This window comes from Rattus rattus, chromosome 3, assembly GCF_011064425.1.
Source record: "Rattus rattus isolate New Zealand chromosome 3, Rrattus_CSIRO_v1, whole genome shotgun sequence".
NCBI lineage: Eukaryota > Metazoa > Chordata > Mammalia > Rodentia > Muridae > Rattus > Rattus rattus.
Window position 1 is genome coordinate 121781411 of NC_046156.1, and position 26739 is coordinate 121808149.

The window sequence follows — 26739 nt, forward strand, 5'->3', positions numbered from 1 at the left end:
CACACATACATCACAGACACATCACACACAGAGAGAAAGCAAAGGAGAGAGAGAGAGAGAGGTTGTTTTTCAGAGAGAAGAATTTGCCTGTAATCTACTGTTGGTATTTTCAGAATTCCTGTGTCCTCATCTGATGAGCTCTTGACAGCACTGAGGTGTCTTTGGCTGCACAGGGAGGAAATGTCAGTGTAGCCATGAAGGCTGAACCAGTATCCAGAAACCACAAAGGGTTAGTAAGGATCTTTAGAAGCAAATGTAATAATTTCTAAATTAATGAATTTTATGACACTTTGCAGTACATAAATTAACATATATTACATAAATTATACAGATAATAGATCAATAAAAGATAGATGATCATAGATAGATAGATGATAAGACAGATATATAATAGATTTACTGAATTTGCTGAACTATATTAATAGTGATTTATTGAAATTCTAATTATAATACAGCCAACTCCATAACCGTTTTTAAATTAATGTGCTCACATGTCCCACAGTATGATTTAAATCATTACCATATTCACTTTAATACACAATACAAATAATCAAACCATTTGTAATGATTTTCTACAAATTCATTTTTCAAAATCTTTTGCCTAAAATCCTGATAATTTTAGAGGATTTCCAAATGTTTTGCATTTCAAAAGTTGTCCTTGAGCATACATCATAATGAATATGTCCTTAAAAGTACTTTTTTGTTTGTTTGTTTGTTTGTTTGTTTTTGTTTTTGTTTGCAACAAAATTTGGGTCTAAAACAAGGACATTAATGGAGCATACTATTCTGCCTTCCAAAAGATCAAGATACTGATGGCTCCCACTGACAACTATCAACATTTCTGGGAAGATTTTGGTGCTCTCAATAACTGCTTCTTAGAAATAAAACATTGTCTCTGCCAATCAGTGGCTGATGAGAAGCCAAAAAAACCAATGAACAAAACACCACAGGACCAAAAGCTGATCCAAAACCTACCAAGGAGTGGACATTATTCTTCTAATCTGGTGCATGCTGGGCATTTCACTGTTTGAAAATGTGTACTTGTCTTCAATGAAAGCTGTACACTTGCCAATAACTGGTAGATGCATTTGGGTTAGTTCCTCTTTCCAAGTAGAAGGCACCTATAATACAGTATAAAGTAGGCAAAATGACATGTCAAGGAAAATCACAGGTCAAACTCAGTATCAGCAACAAGATTTAAAGCCGTAGGAATCCCTACCAATGGCTTTGATTACATGTGGCATGAGTGCTAGAATGTATCAATCAAAGCCAAAAATGGATAAGAAAATTGTCAGAATATACTTCAAAGCGGGCAGAGGTAGAGTTCATGCTTATGGAAGAAACTTCACAGAGAAGTACAAGATACCTCCCTAGACCAGGTTGAATGTTCTGTGACAGTAATATAGCCAAACCAAATGTATGTGCATAAACAGGCAGACAGACAGACAGATAGATGTCTATATATGATGATGATGATGAAGATGAAGAAGATAGATAGATGATAGATAGATAGAGATAGATAGATAGATAGATAGATAGATAGATAGATAGATAGATAGATAGAGATATGTATGTAAAAATACACTTATGCATATGTGTGTTTACAGATATAACATTAGTAAGATAAGTCTGCTTTATGGAACAGATTGAAGACACAAAACAACACACTGAAGAATACATTCAAGACAACATAAAGAAAAGCAAGGTTGAAGACACTGAGAAATTTGATGTTATTTCCTAGAAGATCACACAGGGCTCTTTGACAATGACTTCTGAGCCAATGATTAAAAAGAGAAAGAGAAATAGAGCTATACAGATATCTGCAAGAAGATCCATGTAGTAGCACATGGCTTAGAATGTCACAAAAGTGGAGGCCAGTATGCTTCAGCCAGCTGAGCAAAGCAGAAAGCAGGATGTAAGAGGAGATGATGTCATAGAATACTGTACCTGCTGGCTCTGATTTCACTGTCATGAGAAAAGAATCACTGTGGCTTCTGGGGAGAAGTCTGTAGAAAGAAAAGAGCTGGAAACAGGAAGACAAGGGCAGAGGTTATTTCATAGCCAGGCAGTGAGATGAGAGAGCGTGTTGAAAGATAGAAAGGAGCTCCTGTACTGTACTTTACAGCAAGGTTGGAAGAATTTGCAGAACATGAGAAAGAAGGGAACCAAGGATAACCAAATGCTTCAGGCCTTACCTAGAAGAATGGGATGGCCATTTAACTTTGAAGAAAGTTGCATAGGAAAAAGGAAAGAAAAGTCTAGTTTGGGGGTTTGAGTTAGGGGTTGAGCTGTGTATCAACCATCTGAGAGGAAATGTCAAGTATGTAAGTTAGCTTGAAGTTCAGAAGCAAGAAAAATTTGAAGACAAAAATAGCCTCAACAGGAGAACACATGGAACCGGGAAGAGGATAAGGTAAGGAGGAGGGTAAGTGGAGTCATGGACACCAGTGAAGCCCCTAGATGATGAAGATCAGCCTCAGGCTATGCCATTGGGAGAGCCTACCCTAGGCTCAGATTAAGGGGATATGAAGAAGGCAGTAGTGAATATCTGTATCTGCCAAGAGGTTGAGTATGATGGGGACTGAGAACTGTTCACATATAGTGACATAATGGGTAATTACAACCTTGATAAAAGCAGTTTTGATATTGCATGATAAACAGGAGCCAAATAAATTAGATTAGCCAGAAAAGTATGGTGGTATTAGAAGGTGAACAATACCATATATGGTTTAGAACAGTGGAAATGAGCCAGATGGGAAAGAATAAGTCCATCACTCAAAAGACATGGAACAGTCCAGGGACAGAGAATGTGTGGAGAAGAGAGCAAAAGCTTCCAGGCACGAATGCAAACGGGAGAAAATATATGAGTATAGGAATATATGGGGAGTTCTTTTAGGTTTCCTGTTAGCCTACTGTATTCAAAAGTGAAGTGATCAGTTGAGTGTAAGGAGAAAGTTTTCTGGGTTAGTACAGCAAGATGGTGAATTTGTGAAGGGAATGTAGCAGGGTTTACTGGGAAACTCCAGTGAATGACCTAGTCAGAATATATGGTCCAGAGTTTGAGATGACACCAACAATGTCTCCCAGGTGTGATAACACTAGAAAGCTGGATCTAACCTGCATTACAGAGAATAGGGGCATTCCATCCATATGGAGTCACCATAACCATAATCATATTTATCATAAATCATTCTTTATCTGTGATGTGCATAATGCCAGGTTTAGCACTTAGAAATCATCTGCAATCTTTGTAACTGGCTCTCTTTAACATTATTATTAATTACCTATGTGAGTGAATGTTTTGCCCAAATGTATATGGATGGGGCCTTGGATCCTTGGAAACTAGAGTTATACACAGATGTGAGTTGTCATGTGAGTGCTGAGAATTAAACATTGGTCCTGTGGAAGAGTAGCCAGTGCTCTTAACCACTGAACCATCTCTCTGGCCCCACAATGGTCTCTTAACGATAGGCATTGTTATCTCCATTTCACAGGCAAGGAAAGGAAGAAAGGTCTTCATTCAGTGCAGTTCAGTGACTTACAATAGCTGCATCTGTCTAGCATGCATAATAGCTGCAAAATATCAGTGAGACATTTTGCACACCTTAAATTGGTAATAATGACAGCAGTATTATTCATGTTGGCTTCTCATCCATGGACATTAGAAATAGAACAGGGGGAAAGGGACACATGACTGCCAGAGTCTGCTATGAAAATATCCTCCCACAGACACACACACGCACACACACACACACACACACACACACACACACACACACACACACTGAATGACAATCAATATTAGAGAAACCATGACTTGCTAATCAAACACTTAAGGACAATTTTCTGTTGACATAAACCCTTGAGAGAGTGCAGAGCCAGTAACGTGTTGCTTGTTTGATCCAAGCATAAAGAACACGTTTAGAGCTGTGAAAGCCTTGGATCCTTCTCTAACCTCAAAGATTTTACAACTATTTCTCTTACTGACTGTAGGGATGATTTTTTTCCTTTGGGGCTCAAGATTCTCTGCTCTAAGTATAAAAAGAAACAGCTCGGTAGGATTTTGACAGAGCAACTGTAAGAGCAATGCTCCCTGGTGTCACATGGACCGCAGGACCTATGCTGTTCTTCATAGTAGACCAAAAGTCCTCTTCATTAAGTGCCACTTCCAGAAACCACGCTGTGTCCTTGAGTAGACTCAAGAAAGAGAAGTACTTAGTTATCCATAAATGATGGGGAAGAGAAACGCTGTCTGGCATGGCTGGAGCCAGGAAACAGGAGAATAACCACGGCAGCAGCAGCATCTGACCTGCAACTCTTCTTCTTCCTATGCCGTGAGTCCCATGCTGTCAAGTTCAAGCCATAGGTAGGTTTCGCTGCCAAGCATGACCCGTTTTCACAGTTAGGAAAGTTTTTATAGGGTGGAACCTATGAGTGCTCATGGGATAAAGTGCTTTTAATTACTCCAGAAGCCTGGAGAATGGTTAGGAAAATCACAAGGAGTAGGAGGACAAAGACAAGGATGAGGAAGAAGAGGACATCCAGGTGGGGAGGAAGCATGACAGGATTTCCTACTATGTCAGACAAAAAATTAGCAGTGCACCAGGCTACGAAGGCCAGATAGGAAGACCACACCTGTGTGGCACCTAGAGAACAAGGGGCAGGGATGGGGACAGAGCTCTAGAGTCTGACTTCTTCTGCGCTCAGCAGTCCTGCCATACTTAAAATAGTCAGGTCTGTTCCTTTCAGATAATGAATCAATGCCCTTATGATTTATAACCTCGAGTCACTGAGTCCTGTCTTTGCCTTGCCATGCCACAAAGATGCGAAACTGTATGAATGTTCGACATGCACGTGTAAGGGAACTATGACCAGGTACTCATTTAATGACTTACAATTCTTTGTCTCACACCCCGTGTCATATACTCATGTTTTAACCGTAGTAAATTGTTTTCTAAAATAGTCTTCCCATCTCTATTTTACAAAAATGTCTACTTCCCTCCTTAACCCACAAAAGTCACTGAAATTAAATTCAAAGCCCCTATCAATCTCTCATTTTTATGTCCCTGATGATAAAACTTAACGACAAACTTCATTTCACAAAATTTGAAAACACAACATAATAGCTGATATAAACTCACAATATCAGAGAGATAGGACTTGGGGCATTCCAGGAGTACTGAAATTCCAAAATAAATTTAAATGTTCTCTCTCTCTCTCTCTCTCTCTCTCTCTCTCTCTCTCTCACACACACACACACACACACACACACACACACACACACACACCATCTCTCATTATCTTCAGTATATTAAAAAATAGCAAATTTTCAGTTAACAAGAGTCTATATTTTGTTGCTTAAAATAAGCTATATTCTCAGCCCATCAAACCCTTCAAACAATTTCATCAAATGCCATCAAAATACTCTTCAACAGCTTTGCAACAAGCGCGAAGAATTTTGGCATGGCATGAAGCTTGTAAAATACCAATTACTTAATTATTAAACTCTTAATGACCTCATTAGTATGCATGCTTGTATGCTGTACAAATGGAAACTGAGCACTAACAAATGCAAAACGCGTTTTCTACTTACACTAGAGAAAATGGATGCTGTAGTGCAAAGAGAAACTAGAGAGCCAGAAAATAGATGTGAATGGAACCTGAGCAGGCACTGGGGGCTCTGGTCAAAGCCGCCTGCAGTCCTGACTGTGTGAACACGCCAGAGGGGTGGGGAATGACAGCAAAGTGCAAGACGGGCCTGGATGGCCGATTGCTGTCTGGGGCAGGTACGGTGAGCTTACTGGGCTCAACCCAGCCTCTCGCCAGGAGTCAGAATATTCCTAGCATTTATTTGGCACTTTGACATACTTTTAAAAAATTTATTTTCATAATGAATTTTGATGTTGGGTGAATTCCTCCATTTTGTAAGTTAAGATAGAGAATATTCATGATGAGAGGGTCAGATTACACATACACACACACACACACACACACACATATATATATATATATATACATATATATGTACATATATATATATGTAGAGAAAGAGAGAGAGAGAGAGAGAGAGAGGGAGATGCACACATATACATACACATACACTCAGATTTACATATACATATACATTATTATAATATACATACTCATATATCCACACCCACATACACCAATGTATAAATGCATTCTGGGATCCGTTATAAGAGAAATTATTTTTAGGGGTTAGTACTTGGGATTAAACCCGGGACCTTGTGCATGTTAGTCAAACACTCTACCACTGACATACATTCTCAACCAAAATCACATTTCTCATCCCTATTTACTGACATAAGTTTCTATTTTAAAAAGATGAACTATCCCATAAGCAAATTAATAAATTATCATTTTGCTATCATAATTCACTTAAATTGTTCATAGTAGTCCATTATTAAATGTTTCGTATAAATATATCAGAAATTTTGTGATTGTTTTTAAAAGTTTTGAGGGCCTGGAGAGATGGCTCCACCATTAAGAGCATAAACTGCTTTTGCAGAAGACCCAGGTTCGATCCCCATCACCTAACTTGGGCTGTTCACCATTGCCTATAACGCTGATGTCAGGGCATCCAGCACCCTCATCTGTCATTCATGAGCTCCTACACACACATATGGACACGTATATAAATAAAAGTAGTGTTTTTGAGTTTGGAGAGTAGAAATGGAAGGTCCCTGAATTTAAACATGTCAAAACATTTCATTTATTTTGCCAAACAGTCTCTTGAAAAGATAGACTGTTATATATATATATATATATATATATATACATATATATATACATATTTATATACATATATATTATATATTCCCTGCAATGTCAGAGTAAGATTCATCTCCAACCCTTCTCCAAAATGAGCATTATCTTCAAATAAATAGTTAGTAAAATATCTCCAATTTGGTGACAGTGACACTTACATTTAAGTACGCATTTCATGTCTTTCATTATTATTTTTGCCTGCCCCCTCCTCTCTGAGACAGTGTCTCATGTATCCCAGCTGACCTCTCACTCACTGTGTAGCAGAAAATGACCCTAAATTCCCAATCTTGTTGCCTCCTTCTCCCAAATGCTGGGATTATGGGTATACACTACCACACTCGGTTCATGAAGTCCCGGTGATGGAACCCAGTGTTTCCAGTACCCTGGGCAGGCAGTATACCAACAGATCTACATCTGTACCCATTTTTGATAACTTATTTACTGATTATTTCTATTGATTCTTTCTTTCTAAATGCTATGAATTTCCTGATCATGTACTTACCATGTTGCTATTAGGTTTTTAAAGTTTTTATTTATAAGAGGTATTTGTATAATTTGTATAATTCATTGTCATTTATGTCATGAGTTGCTTTTCCTTTGCAAAGTTTGGGGTCTTCCCAAGGTTGAGCTATATCCCCATTTGCTCAACTGAACTGACTCCCTTAGGAGTATTGGATGGTATCAAGTCAGGCCAATCCATCTATAGTAAAGACTATCAAACATTTATCAACCACCTACCAGTTTATAAAAATTATAGTTTTCCTGCTTTCCACTGTGTAGGCGAGCACATCTTCAGCTCTTCCTGGCCAGCCTCACTATGCAGAGAGTCTAAGAGGCTGGCCAGCTGGTCCCTTCCTCTCAGAAGCAGTCAGACATTGCAGGTCATCTGAGTTGAGCAAAGAGGTGGTGGAGCAGGTCCCCTGCCTCATTCAAGCAAGAAGTGCATGATGAGTGATTCCCAGCGTCTCCACTGGCTCTCTTCGCTGTCACTTTATAGAGCTGACATTGCAGATGCCTGGGAATCAATTTTCATTAGGTACACTAAAAGGTTTCACTGGTTTTCAGTACTGAGTTCCTTATTTTGCAAAATTAAGGAACATAACACTGTGTGGTTAACATCATTTCCTATGTACTTACTCTTAGAATGTACATTTGGTGCTCTTTAGACAGCTAAGGAGGCTGAGGCTTCAACCCGCATTTACTAAGTAGAAATGTGCTCAGCCCATTGTGCAGCTCAGTCCATCGTGCAGCACTGAGGAGACAGCAGTGATGAGGGAATTGTCTGTTTGCTAGGCACTCAGAGCTTTTGTGGAGGAGGAAGATCTGTAGATAAGTAATTAGAAATCCCTTTGGGGTGACACTGATAATCCAGAAAACCACTGTGTGATCGCCAACCAACCAGAGTAACAAGAGCTTCATTTGTAGCTGACACAGTGGCGACCAGAAGCAAAGGCACAGATTCCCCAGCCCTGGAACATGGAAAGTTCCAAGAGGAAGGCACCAGAAGCACAGAGCTGGAAGGGGAGGGCCAGCCCGGTAGCTTCAAGCACAGAAAGCTGCCAAGCAATTCCAGAGTTGACTTTTTAAATCTCTTAAAATTGCAAGGTATCTCTTAAAAAGGCTTACTCCTTTGTGATATTTTGGTTTTGTTTTTTGACATGTATGGGTATTTTGTCTGCATGCAGGTCTGTTCACATGCATGCCTGGTGTCCACAGAAGCCAGAAGACATCAGATTCCCTGAAGTTACAGATGGTTGTGAGCTGCCCAGGAGGGCGCTTGAAGTGGAACCTGAGTCCTCTGGAAGAACTAGCTGTGCTCTTAACTCCAGACTCATTATTCCAGCCCCATCCATTCGTGCTTTCTTTTAAAAAAATAATTGTAATTGAATTTTTGTCTTCACATTAAGTTATTTTTAAAATAATCTTATCATCAACATTTCCATGCTTCTACAACTACTCCAGAAGAAAATATGCTCCTTAGTGATCATCATACAGAATTTCTACAAAGGTGTGAATTGTGAAAGAAAATGAAATAGTTAAAACTAGTCTCTCATGTCCTTCTGCCCCTACTTAACAGAAATAAAAGCATAAAAATAGTTGAGCAAAGGGGAAGCATCGAGAGAATTTTACCTTATGTTGTGTATTCGTAGGAAGGATAGCGGTGTTGTTCCTCAGGTATCATCCACCATTGTTTTGAGACAGGATTTCTCATTGGCCTGGAAGTCACCAAGTAAGCTGGCTCACTGGCCAGAAAACTCCAGAGTTCTTCCTGTCTCTAACTTCTTACTCAGTACTGAGATTATAAATGCCTAAGAACTCATCTCATAAAGGAATTCCTACCAGATGGGAGGTGTGTGGAGATCAGAGAAGGCCCTGAGTAAATGTGTGTTTTTGACAGGAACCCCATTGTCCAAGACCCATGGGAATTGACAGACCCTTCCTTAGGTCAGGGAGGTGGCAGTTTTCCTTTGGTCCCAGCATAAATGTTATCCATATGTGCAAAAACCAGCTTCCTTCTCCTCATGACTGCAACCAGAGACTGTTCCTGTGCAGAGGCTGACTTGCCCCTCCTCCCATACTGTACTTAATAAGCAGGCTAAGGTTCCAGACTGGTGTAGTAGGTATGGATCCCAGCTTTTCTGTATGTGTGTCTGTGTGTCTGTCCTTCTTTCATTCCCTCTTCTCCCAGCCAGGTTTCCAGGACCAAGCTGTGCAGATTTCAGCATAAATATTTATTTGAAGGTTCAAGATGGCCTTTCTGTGTTGCAGGGATGGTCGAGAGTGCTTGTAGTTCGAGAGTTTGGGTTCCCAGCTCCCACATAAAATGATAGGATGACCATGTGTGAGGCAGCAACAGCAGGACTGCAGGGAGCAGAGCCAAAGGGTACCAGGACTTACATGTCCCATCCCAAGAGCCTGCTCTTTCCCCTCACATTGGTTGGTTTCTCAGGCAGAAGGTCTGAGGAAAGGGACTCTGAGAAGAATGGATCCTAAGCTATGAATAAGAAGCTGATGGCTTGGCTTGTCAGACACTCGAAAGCCAGTGAAGGTTTTTGAACTGAAGATAGGGTTGGACTGCATAGATGCTACTGCTTGGGTTAAGTGGTGGGACCTGCCTCCATGGAGCCAATCTGACTCCAGGGAAGGAGGGAGCAGAAGCCCAGCATGCGCAAAGCAGCTTTGAAACCATGGACGGCAATCAATAGAGAAGCAAGGAGGATAAGGTGAACTTTGTTTGCAAACAAAGATTAAGATTCCAAAAGATGTGTTTAATGTTTAGTACAATGTAGGTATGTGAAAAAAACACCAGCATAATAATGAAGAAATGCTAATTATATTCTATAATTTCTTAAATTGACCTAACAGGAGCTCTGTTTGTTTGTTTATTGAATAAAACATTGTCACCATCTTCAGGGCCCAGCATCCCTGATTGCTGGCCTTTTCTTCATCTGGCTCCTAGGAAGCCTCTTGGCTGTGTGTGCTTCTCCAATCCTCCCAGATCAAAAGCCCAGAAGAGCAGCTATTCCTGCCATTGTGTCAGAGACAAAAGAGGGCACAGGGACAAACTTTAACAAAATGTTCCTCCTTCAACACAATAAAAACCAATTAGTCGCAGTAATTTGGGTCCACAGCTATTTTGACTTTTGTTCTCTTCTACACCATCTTTCCACAGCAGGGTTTTAACTGCACAGATTATAAAGAGGGGTCTGAACCACCAAAAGGCTATTATTCCTCATTTTCCCCTTTAGTCCACAAGAACAGCGTTCCCAAAGATGTAACATTCTGGATATGCAATATTCATTTCACAACACACAGGAGAACTTGCTCACTGATAAGCAAAATTATTTTGATCAATACAGAGTTGATTGGGCCCTTCCCAAGCCTCGGAGCCTTCTCATGGTGTGAGTTGTACTGACCGCAGCCAATCCACAGGAAAGGCGGTGAGCTCAGATTGTATGGCAAACCCACAGGTCTGCTCAAAATACAGCCAGAATGGATTACATGGAGAGGAACATGGCTGCACTTCACTCTTGGTACTGATGTCTTCATGCGAGCACAGGCAGATTGAAAGCTAGCTTTGCACACTTTTCCACAAATGAACTAAACTCTCTGAGCAGTTATGCCTCTCAGATTTTAAGATACATACAAAGCAAACTGGAGGGCTTCGTTCAAAAGCAGATTCCAGCTCGGTGCATTGGGTCCTGAACTGGAGTGGACATTTCTAACAAGCTCCCAGTCACACATAGACCTTGGAGTACATGTAGACTTTTTAGTAACAAGGATCCTTGGGGTTTAGTGACAAAATGAGCAATGTTTTCTGAGGCTTAGATCTGATTTTCAATCACATCCACTCTCAGTTACAAACAATATAAAAAGAAAAATCTTTTAACTATTTTCCCAAGAAGCAGAGAATGCCTTGATGGATTTTTGCCATACAGCCTAGCCACCTTTAAGTCAGGCTGAATCTTAGTTTAGTGGTATTATTGTCACTAAACGCTATGTCTGTGTGTAGGAGTGGCTAAAAGATCCATACTGACCTTTCGTCTTATGCTATGTGTGCAGACAATTTTATAATATGTAGTGAATTGTTGGAATTTAGTCAACCTACACATTCATCTTCAAAATTGTCTTAGCACAAATAAAATTATGTAAAAACTTAGCATCAACATAAAAACTGTAAAAGTATAAATAAGACAAATGTTTGGCAAAGGTATCCCTTTTTCTCCAAATATTCCTAGCATCAAACAGATGCTGTGACTTTGTTTCAAGTCCTACCACCCTTTCCTAGCCCACTGTCTAGTTAAGTTTAAGGGGAGTCACATTAGCCATGATTCTTTGAGAAGGGAGCAGAGATTATACAAAAAGGGGAGGAGGGTCTATTTCTGCAATCATAGAAAAAAGATACTATGTACAGTTATTCCTTACAAGGTTCCTTTAAAACAACCTAATTTGTGAAAAATAAAAAAGCATTTCTACAAATATATTACAAGTCAACACTCCTTTTTTGTATTTTTAGCTGAAAGGCTAGATTGAACGAACATTTAGGAGATATAAATTGTTAGATGGTTCTGTGAATCGGTGTTCTCTCGGGGTGCAGACTCTTTTAACAGAAACTCAACCAACCACCTTCACCCAGACCTTGTGTTTGTGTATGGGTGGGAAGGACATATTTGTGTCAAAGCATAGGCTTAAAGTTAAAACCGAAGGAAAGACCTTTAGATGCAAAATCATAAATAGGAGAGGTGAAATTTCAGTGGTGGTTTCTCCTTAGGTCTTTCGAAGAGTCTAGGCTGATTTATCTTTCTGCTGTGGTAGAATGTTCTCCTGTCAGGAAGTTGAACTTCGCGCATGCACATACCCTGCTTGCAACGAATATGAGCAAAGGAGCGTAGGAATGTTCAGTCTCTTAGACTATGAGACTGGAACAGCCCAAACATCCTGGATCCCCACTTGAGCAAATCCTATTCAACAGTGCTAGGCACCAGAAACTGACTCTTAGACAAACCCATTTATCCAGGTCCAGACTTCCTTGAGAAAAAAATGGCTTCCCTGCTGTGTGCTGACAACCCCCATTCGCAAGCTTTCCTTTGGCATCCTCCAGCAGAGCCTCATTGTCCTGCTTCCCTCAAATACACTCCTCAGAGATTTTCATGTGACTCAGCTATCTTCTAACCATTGCCTAAGAGGAGAATACCCGCACAGAGGGGCGTTCCACTCCCAAGGTTTTATGAATGAATTACCTAGGTTTACACATTAAAAATGAGAATTCTTACTTGAACTCTAGTTGCTAGCCACACTGACTGATTTTACAGCTATCGGCTCCTTGTATCTGCTAGGAGATAATATAATCATATCACAGATTCAGTCCGTGGTGCCAGCGTTCCTTCACAGATTTCCAAAACTTTCCATTCAAAATATGAGAGTTTCCCCCATGTTTTTCGGATCATATAAATAACTCCCTTTTAAATGTTGTAGTGGTTGAGATCCCAGAAAATCAGCGCTCCTTTGTATCTGAACTAGAAAACGTCTCTTTGCATATTCATGTGCACAGTCATTTACAATCTTCAACTCTTTCCTTGTAGTTGGTCACCAGCAGACCACACACAGACAGGGTACTGTAGCAGCTTGTGTTCGAATGCTATTTGTGTTATCCCCCCCCCAAAAAAAAACCCTGTTAGTGCTCTGCATATAGACTAAAGGAAGCCTGCCCCCAGTTGGCTCTGATTGGGCAATAAAGTTGCCAATGGCTGGGCAGGGGAACGGAGGCGGAACTTTTAGGATTCCTGGGCCAGAAACCAGGGGAGGGAAAGAAGTGAGTCCACCATGAAGGGGGCATAGGACAGACCAGGCCAGCTGTGAAGGAGCAGGAGGGTGAGACGGTTACTGAAATGTAAGTGCAAAGGGAAAGCGGCCCCATGGATGGACTGCCCTGAAGGAAACAGAGCAGCAAAGATAAAATATAGATTTAGAAAGTGTTAACTCAGGAATAGCAGAAGGGAATGTGTGCTAGCTGCAAGGAGGTTTGGAAGCACCCAGCCATTGAGCTAGTAAGGCATATTTAAAATAATGATTCATGTGAGTCTTTCATTCATGAATCCAGAGCTCTTGGGCAGGTGCAGAGCCATGAGCACCCACCGCGACCATAGAGCGACTTTCAAATATTTACCGCAACAGGGTATCTACATTTGCCTTCAGATCTAGTTTGCTTTTCTAACACTGTGATTAAACACCAAGACGAAAGCAACTTGGGATGAAAAAGGTTGTTTGGTTTACATGTTTCAGTCAGTCCAAGTCTGTCATTGAGGAAATCAAGGCAAGAACTTAGGCAGGCACCTAGAGGCAGGAGCAGATACAGAGGATGTAGAGGAGACGCCCCACAGAGCAATACCACAATTGAGGTTCCCTCTTCCCAAATTTATGTGTAGGTTTGCAAAAGCAACCATCTTGTCAATAAAGAAAAATGGTGGAGCCTTTGCTGTAAAGAACATTGGGGAAGAAGTTGTTACTAGCACCTCAGCCAGACTCCTGCCTCTAGGCATTGGCCCCCTCCATTAAAGAAAAAGAAAGCCAAACCCAGGAGGTATATCACAGTATCTAAAAAGCAAGACATTGCTGGTATTTTACCTAAGCACATGCTTGATTTTCTGTATAGAGCAATGAGTTTGATCACACTGTATTGAAACAGAAGCCTAAAGAGATTTTTTCTTGATTAATCACAGCTGGGATATAATACCAGTCCGGCTGTGGCCAGCAGGTCTTAGACCCTTCCTGTTTATTTTTCTGCTCTCCTGCCTGCTTGTTTTTAGGACTTCAATGTATTAAATTGTAGTAACCATTTCTCAAGTTCATGTCCCCTCACGGGTCTGTGCATTGTTCGATTGTATTTGTTTACATGTTTATTTTTAAGATGCCAATGGGTGTCCCGTGATTCACCAGCCAATATGAAAGTTAAGGTGGAGAAGTGACCTTCCTATGAACAGACCACTTGCCTTCCCCCAACTCTTGCCCACACTCTGAACACGGTGAAGTTTCCCTGGTCACAGAATCTTAGGAACACAAATCCTAGGGAGTTTGCATTCTCATACTTCTACCTTTAAGAAAAGTTACTGCGAGGTTGGGGCTCTGTAACCACCTACCTTGCTGCTAGTGTGTACATGCAGGAGGACAAACATACTATACAGTCTTTTCAACCTATTTAAACACTCCGCCTACGTATTTCAATCTGTGGAACAGGACACTCCTTCAGCAAATATTTGTTGGATACCTACCACCTGTCAGGATGGGCTGTGCTGTGCTGGGCTATGCTAGTGCACAGAGATTCCTGATGTCATGGAAGTAACGTTAAGGGAGATAGACAACAACTACACCGGATTCGGAGTGCTTTTAATTCTGGGGAGAAAGTGTGTGATTTTTAAGGAGTATGATCAGAGGTAACTGGAAGTGGGATGCATAGGTAACTCCTTGGAGCCCAATCAGCTTACAAACTCTTCCAAGCCCCTAGACGTGGCCTATTGTCTGCAGGACACACTCTCTGTAACCTCTCTCGAGAAAGACTACCTTCTCTCTCCCACTTTTCTTCCAGCTGGTGGTCAGTCCCGGGCCTCGGAGTCGCCAACATTGCATTGGAAAGTCCGCGGTTCCAGGCCTGAACAGCTCTCTCTCTCTCTCCCAGGATCTACTCCTCCTTCTATGAGCCACCAGGGAGAGCAAGCGGAGCACCGTCCGGGAGCGCGCTCGCTGGAGCCGCCCTCCCGCCCCCGGCTCCGCGAGAGCGCGCGCGCCGGGCCAGTGGCTCTCGGCGGCGACGCGGCCCGGAGGGCGGCGCGCGCCCTGCGCTCGGCAGCTGCGGCGGCGGCTGGCGCGGGCTGGCGTCCGGACGGAGGCGGGAGGGGACGCTGCAGCCTCGTAAAAGGCGAGGAGAGTGGGGCACAGGACCGGCGAGTTGGAGAGGCGCGGCGAGCGGCACTGCGCCCGCGGAGAGCCCGGCCCCGCGTCCCCGTGCCCGCGCGCGCTCAGCACCCGCGTGGAGGACAGCTCCGCAGCGCGCCGCTCGCCCAGCCGCCCTCTCGCCCGCCTGCGTTCTGTAACCCACAGCCGGGGCGCCCCGCGGAGAGCCCGCGCCCGCTGCCCGACCTGCAACTCCCTACGAGCCAGCTCGGGGGAGCAGTCATCGGCCTCGGGAGCCCTGACGACGCTGGAGCAGAATGTACCAGGGACACATGCAGGTAAGAGACCTCCCTCAGCAGGTCGACTGAACAGCCAGTGCTCCCCAAGTTCCTGGGTCCAGAGATGCCCTCGCCCAACTCAACAAGTGACAGGGGCACCATGACCCAGGCGTTTACGTCCCCCAGTAACACTGGACAGTATCCCAGGGTGGGATGCGGAGGAAAGACCGGGAACTTGTGCGGGGAAGTTTGCTTTCTGGGCAGTCCTGAGCCTGTGCCTTGAAGCCGGCTCTGGGATCTTCGCAGAGGAACCCCGAGGAGGTGACCATGTTTCCTAGCAATCCTGCCGCTGCACCTCTCACGTATGTCAGCTGAAGGGCAAACATCAGCCAGACTTGCCGCCTCTCCCGCCTGCCCAGGGCGCTCCACAGTCCCAGCACTTAGCCGCTCTCGCGGTGTTCCGTAAAGCATTCTTTCTTAAATGTTCCATGATGTATTTCCCCCGTCAGGTGACGGGACATTGTCACCTGTCCCAGTAGTCACAGTGGAGCGGGTTCTCAGGAGGGGCTTCTTCAGATGCCAGCGCTGTACTCAGCTAGAAGATTACTTTAACCTTGACTTTAGTTTTCATGCACGAGGTTGAGTCTTCCTCATGATAAAATTATGCAGCGGAGTGGTGGAGAGATAACCCAAACACTAACTCAGCGTTCTGAAGTGTGAGCGGAGCTCCTTCCCAATCCCTTGACATGTTTCTCCCTGGGGCTTCTCTCAGCTAGCAGTCCTCATAGGCGGTGTCCCCCACACCTAGCAGCCATCCGGTGTGTCTGTGTGAGTGCCAATGATGCTGCTCCAGTATCTTTTAGACTCCTTGAGACAGAACAAATACGCTGCTGCGTGCATGACTTAATATTTAATTTCCAGGTCTTGGGGAAATTCCTTTGAACTATCACAGACTGTTATCTAAAGCCCAGCACTAATTGTAGCTCATCTAAAGCATATTACTGATTGTATCCTAAGTTTGCTAAGAATTCTGAATCAGCCGAGTAGAATTCCAATAGCATTGCCCTGTCACTGACATCATCCTGTTTTGAAAGTCATTAATGGGATTATGTCACATTTGACGGATAATGATTAGTATAATTTAAAAATATGTAGCAAATACAATCTGCCTGTCTTGAAAGTTTAAAGTCAAAGGAACTCTCCCACTACTGGGGAAAAAAAATCAGCAAAGGACTGATTTAATTGTATGCTTTGTTTTCACACAAGAATGATATTTAAACTTTCATTCTTTACATGTCATTATTAAATAGTGTCTTCACAAAGATAAAAGAGAAACATTTGAATCAACAGACTCAGCTCTCAGAAACTTTCTCGTATACACAGAATTCATAGTTGATTACCTAATACAATTTATTAAGAACTTTCTATGACGTTTTTGGTTGGGAGATTTTGTGGGGTTTTTTTTTTTCCAAAATATGTTCCTGGGAATGCAAAACTGAAGAAACAATCTGGTGAATTGACACACCCTCCAAAACAAATTTAACTCAATTTTCAGAATATTTTAAGAATGAGTGCTATTGAAATTTAAATGGTCTAGAACAATTTTTGAAGGCTTGATTTCACTTTGGAAGACGAGACAAAATGTGACTATAAGACTGTCCATTTGTTCCCACTGTGACGTGTGCTCCTGTAACAGCACACCAGGGCTTGCAGCGAAGCTCACACGTCCCTTTTTGCCAAGCTTAACTTGAAAATGTTACAAAGCAAAAGCCATGATCAGCATTCTTGCCAAAATTCCAGAGCACCCTGCCTTTCCCCTCACACTTGACCATTATGTTGAACATAAAAGTTCAGACACCGCACTGTCTGAATGGGAATTCTGTTTGTCCCCAAATCACCTCTGACAACCTGATTCATGATACATCTCTTTGGTTACATTCTTAAACACCCACTTTCTTCCCCCAAGACTGTCATTTAGTCTGTAGACGGACCCTCCCTAGTGTTGCTCTGTTTAAAGAATGGCTTCTTCCCAGGTTTAGCTCCATCCTGTGTGTACCTGACTCTAGTCACACACATGAACAAACACAGTCCAAACAGTGTCAAATATTTTCAGTTAAAATCCCAACACAACCTTCAGAGCACAGACCAGGAGCCTGCATATGGACTGAGGCTGCTTCCAGCGTTGGGCTCATTGGAAAGGCTAATTCTATTTGTCTGTATTAAGGCAGGTATAAAACAGAAACCCTTTGAATCGTGTCCTATGCCTTCTAAATCTTGTACTTTCTGTGATCGAGATATTTTAAAAAACAAAGTGCTTTGTAAATAACAATCTGGAGTGGATGAGGGCTGTTCACATGGAGCCTTAAAAATAGTCCAATTAAAACTCCTGCAGAGCCTCCCTGTCTGTAACTTCCTGCTTCTGCGAGTGGCTTCTCGAGTCTGACACAGAAGGCTACAGGCTCTACTTGTGGTAGAACATTCACTCGCAGGCTTTTAACAACAGCCATTCAGTTCATTCTGATCCTTCATTGCAAGATGAAAGGTGACATCTCCTTCAGACAGACAGACTGCAGGCAGGAACATAGTCTTGGTTTCACACTCACTGTCTCGTGTGTGTGTGTGTGTGTGTGTGTGTGTGTGTGTGTGTGTGTGTTCCTCAGGCGAAGGAGATGCGTTGTTCCCTGGAGTACAGTTGTTTTCCACTGGCTAACCAGTTATTTCCAGAGGGAATTGATTACCCCAGTAACTTAAGATGGCTCTTGTTAGTGATAGATTTAGGCTCTCGCTTCCTTCTCGACTTTCACGAAGGGATCGATGGCGATTAAATATTACTTGAGCATCCGTTGTGACAAAGCTGTCTACTGCTGATCAGTATCCCATCGTCTTAATCCCACCAGTGTCTCCGTGCCTGTTTGCTTCTGTGGGAGTGAGTTAAAACTACCGGCAGGAGCAAAAGTACCCGTGGTCCCTGAATATTTTTCTAAGCCAACTCATTTCCTGCTGGAATATAAATACGGAGTGATGTAACTTATATTTTCAACTAAGATGCTTTTTCTTGGGGATGAAGAATTAGTGGTAATTTCTTTTGTTATATAAAAAAATTTTTTCAGAAGGGAACTAAACTAAAAGCAACCTATTTGTGTCCATAACTAATCTTTATCACAGAATTCAGTACAGATTTTGCACTTATTTAAGCTTCACAGCACATAAAGTAGAGAACGTGTATACCGTAAAAATCTTAAGATTGTTAGCCGCTCTTGAATCCGACATTTTGTTGTCCCAAGGGTTTGAGTTTTGTTTTTAATTTATGGTTTTACCTGAGCTTTCCCTTAAAATTTACATAAAGGGGAACCTGTTTAGGTAAATAAATCATGTTAGTATATTAGATCCAAACACCGAAGGTCCATTTAGATTTTCTCCATACCATGCACTAAGAAGTCGCCAACGTGGGCCGTGGATGCTTTCAGCCTCCATGGCTCAGCGTGCCACAGTGGCGACCTCCCAGCAAGCTGCTGATGCCATGCTGGTACCTCCAGTTCTCCAGTGGATGCCTAATCTACTACGTCCCCCTCCCCATGCTACCTTTTCCCCTCGCATCTTCTTTTTTAACAACCCTTTGCTAAGTCCTCAGCTGCTAATCCTCCACACACCCTCCATAGTACTGAACCATTGGTCTTTGGGCAAAGACAGGGTGTGATATTTTAGGCAGGCTGAACCAGACCAGACTGGGTTGGTTTTGTTGTCTTGGTCAAGGGTGACTACATCCCTTGCCCCTGCTTCTTGTACCTAGGTTAAGTGACTTGTGCTTCTCCTCACAGTAGCGTCCTCCTGTGATTATTAGCCAGCAGTTTTACAATGAGTTTATTGTCTTCACTATTAACTACAACTCCACTAAAGAAAATTCATATCCAATTTTGAGCACATGTTCAAAATCGCAGAGAAATCAGCAAGATTTGGAAGTGCCTTTCTGTATATTCGCAAGCGGTTACGCTTCGTTTAAGCCTAACACTGAACATTTAGCACTGTTTCTAATAGCTCTAGTTTAGTATTATAGGATGTCTGATTAAGCTGAAAATTTTAATTCCTCAGGCAACAGTTAATAGTAGACACTCTAAAAACCATACTATAGGCTCTGTAGATTTCGTTCATAAGTTTATAAAATCCTTCCTAAAAGCATGTGTTTGGAACTACAAATCCCAGCATGTATATGGTTTGACTATCAGACGTTTCAATGTATGATGAAGACAGTGTTTAAACAGAGTTTGCTGGATCCAGAATTTCTACATTACCACTGCCAACCTTGGAAGCATTAAGATGTGGTATACCATGCAGAGAGAACATCTGGCAGGCTGTTTGGTTTGTTCGACTGGTTTGATCTGGGTTTTCTCTCTTTCTGTTGAGATCACACTTTTAGAGCAGTGGTGTAGCTAGGGCCATCTCGAGGGCTCATAGCTCGGAATGGACTTGCTGACGCAAGTATTAATGGAGCTCTTCTCTTGCAGTGAGTGTGCAGGTAGGTCTTTGTCCCATGTCCTCTCACTGAGCCACCCAAGTCCGGTAGAATTTTGGCAAGAATAATGATATAATTTCAAGAATATTTTTGGGCGTGCTGGCACATGACTGTAGTTCCAGCAATACGTGAGGGCTGGGAGGAAGATAGCAAGTTCAAGATCAGCCTGAGCTACACAGCAAAAACCGTTTCAAAAAATATCAAGTAGGCTGATAGAGAGCAAAGGTCATTGGGTTTCCGGAGCATCAATTGTTTTGGTTTGGTTTGGTTTGGCTTGGTTTGGGGGGGTCAGGGGCCAGAGGGGTTGAGTCAGAATTTATAAATGACAAAGTTATTTTTGATAAGACCAGAACAAGAGGAAACACTCTTTCAATGACGCCTGCCTTCACTCTGCCTCCGCTTTTCTGCCTCTTCTACCCACACCGTATCCTTCCATAAGATACCAAATGGAAATGATTATGCCTTTCTATTACATCACAGTGTTATGCTGAATAGAAGCAGGAAAATAGTTAACACCTTGGTGGTTCATTAGCAAGACAATTACTGAATTTTCAGAACTCAAGGTATAATGTAACATACTGTCGATGCTGTCCTATAGAGACTAAGTGTAACACACTGGCGTATTATTATTAGGAGCCAACATAACTCTTATTTAAATTCCATTAGATAGATGACCAGTGTCACACTTCATGTGACATTTCAGCAAACAGGTCATCTTTATGTTTTTTTTTTTTTTAGACGATCACTGTTATATAACCACATGGATGATAGTGGGGGCACACTGAGCTAGGAAGAGACTGTTTACCTACTGTCTTGTCAAGAGAGATGTGCAGAAGTCTGTCAGTAGTGCTGCACTTGAACGAATGAAAGGCAGGTTGGATAGCTAGCACTGGGGGTAGATACATGTTCAAATCTCCAAGCCCTTGTCCATGTGAATGAACCTCTGTAAACACAGGCAAGCCCAGAGTGTGAGGCTTGGTGTGGTAGCATTCTCCTTCCCTCAAAGAATACCATCTGGTGATCTGTGAATCATAGGCACCAAGAGAGGGTTACTGCTGTTTTGATGGCAGCAATCTACCTAGGGCAATGGATGTAGAATTCTCACTCCTGTGAGCCTCTTCAAAGCCATGTGGCTCTTAAAACAACTGGTATAGTATACAAGTTCAAAAACCTGCCGTTCAAGTAACGATTAAAGAACATGTAATGTTTTGCTTACAATGTAAAATCTCAGGAGGCCACAATGACTGTGTAATTACTTGCAGGGTGCCGTTTAGGAAAGGAACAGAACCATCCTCTATTGAATTGGTTAAATGCATTAAAAGTAACATCAAGAGGCATAAAACCATATGGGCATCACATTTAGCAATGAAATCGCAGACTTGCGCTTGAATTCGTTTGATGATGAGTAAACCTAAGTTTGAATTCTCCACTTCTCTCCCTGTGTCTTTTGTCTGTAGTTCGTGGTTTTTGGTCTGTGTCTCTTCCTATTGTTGTGTCCATGACAAACAGCTCTGCTCTGTATTTATTTGAACAGCACAGAAAACATTAAGTGGGAAAGAAATGAGCATTCTTTATAAAAATTATTAATGGTGTTTTACAAGGGATTAAATCACTGAATCTAACTGACCACAACTGAACCCAGCGGACCTCATAGCAGACACAAAGTACAGCAAACAAACTGTCAATATGCTGTTTCCATATTTTTATTATGTAAGATTTCTCCCAACTGGTTGACTACTTTGAATAAACAATTACCACAACACACACACACACACACACACACACACACACACACACACGTGTATTACTGTGGGTCAGGGGCATGGAAGGTACATCACTTAAGATCAAAGCTAAGCAGTAGCTTAGGTTGAAAAAGCTAATGATATTGGAAATCCAAAGCAAGTGGGGTTGGTTGTAACATTGTTCTCTTAAAGACAGGTTAAACCAGCAGGCTGAGTGTGCACAGTAGGACAACAGATGATGTCTTAAGTGCTATCAAGGCATTTTATTAATTTGGCTGTGAGGTCCAGGAAAGGTTTATTCTCTTTGACTGTGAGAGATATTTTTCATAAAATTGTACCACAACACTCCACAAGGTTCTGAGTGCAAAACTGGCAACGTTGCAGATGAGGTAAAGTTTCCTTAAGGAATAAACAGTAGAAAGGCACCACACAAGACACCCTGGTTGGCAAGATGATTGCTTGAGATTTATGAAGCCAAATGCAGAGAAAGTAAGTGGCCAAGGAGAGGCAGCATTTGTGCACACACAAATCCCTTAATATTAAACCAGGATGGCTTGTAGAAGAAATGCAGTGAAAACTATCCTGAGAAAGTCTATACCACCCTGGGCATGTGCCAATGTGTGTGTGTGTGTGTGTGTGTGTGTGTGTGTGTGTATGTGTGTGTGTGCCTATGTATGTGTGCATAGCTCTGTGTCTCAAAAAAACAACAACAACCCCCCCCAAAAAAACAGTGCCATCAACTGATGTAACAGTCTATGATAAGCAAACCCAACACTTGCCAGGAAATATTGTCCTTTCACTGGGTAATTGGTAGGTGGCCATCAGCCCAAGACCCACAAGATCAACACAGAATGTGAATAGAGACTTGGCAATTGGAAAACATGAATCTCCATAAAGTAATGAGAGGAAAAGTGAAAACTTGATGTGAAAATGAGGCTGCTGGAGCTTTCTGGCATATCCTTTCTCCTTGGACATAGGTGTTAATGGTGCTAGGGAGGCAGGCTCTAAAAGCCGTGCTCAGATCATGTAGCCATGCGATACTTGAACCAGCAGATAAGTGCATGCCTATCAAATGGTGGCGGGCTTGTGGGAACTGCAGAATCTCAGATGCCTCTGCAGAGCCGGGCATTAAGACCAATAGGCACATCAACGATTGAGAAGCGCTGACGTGTGGAAACTATGTGTGGAGAGCAGAGCCCTTCCCTCTCATTGCATCTCTACAAACACTTAATTCTCAGGTAGCTTTCTGATGTCGTAGAAGCATGGTGAGGTCCCTGAGGAAGCAGCAGGCAAGAGCAGTAATCGCAACTGCATGCACACAGAATGCCTGGTTATGTGGACACCTTCACTGACTTGACGGTGCAACAGACACCAAGCGAGCTGTAGTTTCCCTGCAGGAGAGATGAGTCAACAAGATGCTCCATCTAAACAAAATGACCTCCCTGTTTTCCAAAGACTATTATGTCTTCATCCGTTGAAACCTTTTCTTCCTCAAGATAAACAGCCCATTACACTCGACTGTGTTTCATGAAGATGTCTCTGGTGTTTTAATGGCTCCCTGATAGTCTGACTGCCCAAATGAGGCACATTGCTCTGGGTCTGGTCATACCACGCCGTGCAAGATTGCCTCTCTCTCGGGAGAGACAGTCATTCCGATAGCCTGAAACCGTTTGAGTCGCTTTGCACTAAATCGAACTGATGCTTCTATTCTCTGAAGGCTTGGAGCCATTTTACTGGTGTTTGCTCTATTCCAAAATAATCTTGGATCCAAATGTGCTGAATCGAACATTCTAGGTGAACAGTTTTTGTGTTTCAAATAAAAAAAAGTGCTGATTAGTCTTCAGGTCATAGGATCCTTAGTTTAAGAGCCTGTCTAAAAGTTCACCTCGACCATCTCATTTCACAAATGGGGAACTTGGGACTAGAAAAAAAATTATTTAATTTTCCCCATAGTCCCATATTGTTTAGTTGCCAGAGCCAATATTGGGATGAAGTCTGCCTTTCTTTGATATTTTATTTCCATTGCACCTTTATTCTTATTTTGACATTTACGACATCAAACAAGCTAAATGAAAAGTAAACATGGCAATAAAGCAGGAGATGTTTCCAAAGAGCCAGGTGTTTGGCACTCAGTCACCAAAGCTGACATTTCCCCAATTTTCAGCTGTGCTATAACTATTTGATATTTACATGGCCCATTTTAGCAGTCATTTGGCTGGCGGCGGCAGAAGGTCTGGCCTGGAATGTGTTGTAAGAGGGGAGGGAACTAACTTGAGAAGTTATATTACTTCTCATCCTAATGATATTTGGCCCTGTGATCTGTGAGCTGACAAAATGGAATATTTGAGTGAAATAGTTTGACGGGTTCTCAGCACTAGTCTTAGTTCCCTTAATGATGTACTCAACCAGATTCTTAAATGTAAGCATCTGAAACAAACTCTATCCCACAGAGCAGATAAGAACATGCTTTCAAAGTATACTGAAACAATTAACAAGCGTGGAAAATCTGATATACATGAAAAGTAACCATGCTTTGCCGGCATCTGACTCCCAAGAATGATCCATCGAAGTCAGGGATAATGGTGACATGTCTAAGCGCTCAAAGAGTGGAGCCAGGGCAATCAGGAGTTCAAGGTCATCTTTGTCCATGTCTCAAGTTCAAGTGTAGCCTGAGTCCCCCAAACATCCCTAATGATATTTAATTAGAAATAAGACAGGTGTGCGACGATATCAAGCATCACCTGCAAATTAAGAAAGAAAAAATGCTAACTTGTGAATGAGTGAAGAAACGTCGTAACTAAGCAATAAAACGCAGTGTCTGGAGGAATCGCGTAGGCATTGAGCCCCTGGATGTGCTTCTCCAATAAGATTTGTGCTGAATTCACTGTGGAGTTTAATCACAAGAAACTCAGACAAACTAAAACAAAGTTCCACAAAATAATAAGATGTTGTGTTTCTGAAATACCAGTATCATAAAAGGAGGAAAAGAAGGATTGTCAATACAAACTACAAGGACACTAAAGAGATAAGACAAATAAACACAATGCATGGTCCTAAAATAGATCTTTGATGGAGAAAGACCATTGCTAGGAACCCTGATGAGGGAGGTGACTCGCAAAGCTTAAATACAGACCAGAAGTCGACTTAGTATTGTGTCCATGTTAAATTTCTCATGTTGGAGACCGACATGGGAGTATAAGAGGATATCCTTGTTCATAAGTGGCCCTAAATGAACTCATTGGGTCACACTAATTAATTAATTAATTAATTTATAATAAGACATGAAATTAGACGGAAGAGGAAGGGAATCTATGGAAAGAGGAGAAAGTAATGGGGTATGATAAAAAAACACATGATGTCTGAAAATGTCATGGGAAACTCATTATGACATGTATAAAAATTACTTCAAAAAGAATTTCATTCTTCATAAAGTAGGTATGCTTCCATAGGGTTGGGTAAGCAAGGATGTGGCCTGTATAACCTCCTCTGGTTTGAATTGGAAATGATAATAAGATGTATGTGTGGAGAGAGGGCTTGTGGCTAAAAAGGAAAAGAGATCACAAATAGGCAAATAAAACAAAAAATGAATTTAACAAACAGTGAGTGTGAGAAAAAGACACTGGGGGAATCCATTGGGCTACCTTCTCAATGTTTCTGTAGGCTTGAGAGATGTTATGAAATAAGGAAATTTGTGGGGTTTTTTTTTTTAATGCAAAAAGAAGCACATTGTAGGTACTAACGGGAGACTGGAGCTAAGCTAAGAATGACGGACACACCAGACACAGTTAGGCTGCCCTGAGCACCTGTGCATTCTTCACCCCAGAGCTGCCATGGATGTAAGTGCTTGGCCTTCGAGCTACTGCTGTACACAGAAGCTTCATGATGAAGCTTCAGCGCTGCCCCTCACCACCAGCATGGACCCCATACCATATGGCAGCTTCTGTGTAGCCAGATCTTGGGGAAATGGTGGGAGGTAGGTGGAGTACAGAGGCAGCTCCATACCTGGCTTCCAGGCGGACCATGAAAATTACCTTATCCGCTGAGACTCAGTAAAGCAACAGTCTCTCTCTCTCTCTCTCTCTCTCTCTCTCTCTCTCTCTCTCTCTCTCTCTCTCTCTCTCTCTCTCTCTCTCTCTCCACACACACACACACACACACACACACACACACACACACACACACACAGAGTTTGGATTCAGGAAAGTATTTTAAGAGAAACTCCATGTTATAGCTACTACTGGACAAACAACCAGACAGACACATAAAGAGCTATTTCTTTATACCTCGCTCTCTGCTGACTTAACTGCAGGCCGCTGGCCTTGTGTTGTAAGAGTTGAAACAAGCAGTTCTCTTTTAGTTGTTCCTACCTGCTCAGTCTTCCCTTAGGTGCATACCTCTTGGAAAGTGTGGCACAACTAGAGTATATTAGCTTATTAAATCATGTAGCCAAGAGGAGGAAACCGACCCTGCTGTCATTCATCAACAGCTGTCTACTGCCCATTTCTACTCCTTTAGAGAAATTGAAAAGAGACCTGTGAACAACTCAATAATTAATCAGGATCAAAAATGCATGTCATGTACCTTAAAGATAAGAACATGCTTGCCCTCCGTGTGCAGGAATTTAATGTGAAAGTGTAGGCAGCTTAGAGCGGCATGTTCACCCTGAAGACATGGCTGTCAGTATGGCCTATGCACTGGAATCCTTAATTCTGATACAAAGTGCCCTATGGGAGCTGTTAGGAAGATTTATTTAAGAGACAAAAAAAGTGTTCTTATGCCTGGGGAAAGATTTAATTAAAATGGAATCTCAAAGTATCAGTGTCCTCAGAGTTCAAGTTCACAACTTCATCTGTTGATGAAGAAGGGCACAGAAGAGCTCGATGGCTCTGACAAACCACATAACCACGGATGATCTTGAACTCCTGATTCTCCTGCCTCCACTTCCCAAGAGCCTAGATTATAGACATGCACCACCCATTGGTTTATTCTGTGCTGGGAGTCTGAATGGAATCCAGAACTCCATCCTTCCTGG

The 26739-nt window shown here is 42.2% G+C and overlaps 1 protein-coding gene across 3 annotated transcripts in view; it reads left to right on the forward strand.

Moving 5' to 3' along the window:
* Nucleotides 1-15136: 15136 nt before the first annotated feature.
* Nucleotides 15137-26739, forward strand: part of Pex5l (peroxisomal biogenesis factor 5 like) — a 294882-nt gene continuing 283279 nt past the window's right edge. For 2 of the 3 annotated variants that reach the window (XM_032898528.1, XM_032898531.1), the window contains exon 1: nt 15137-15515. In XM_032898528.1, the coding sequence (XP_032754419.1) occupies nt 15495-15515 (21 nt within the window). In that variant the 5' untranslated portion in view covers nt 15137-15494. The remainder of the gene's footprint in view (nt 15516-26739) is intronic. The other variant, XM_032898533.1, reaches the window with a different exon arrangement.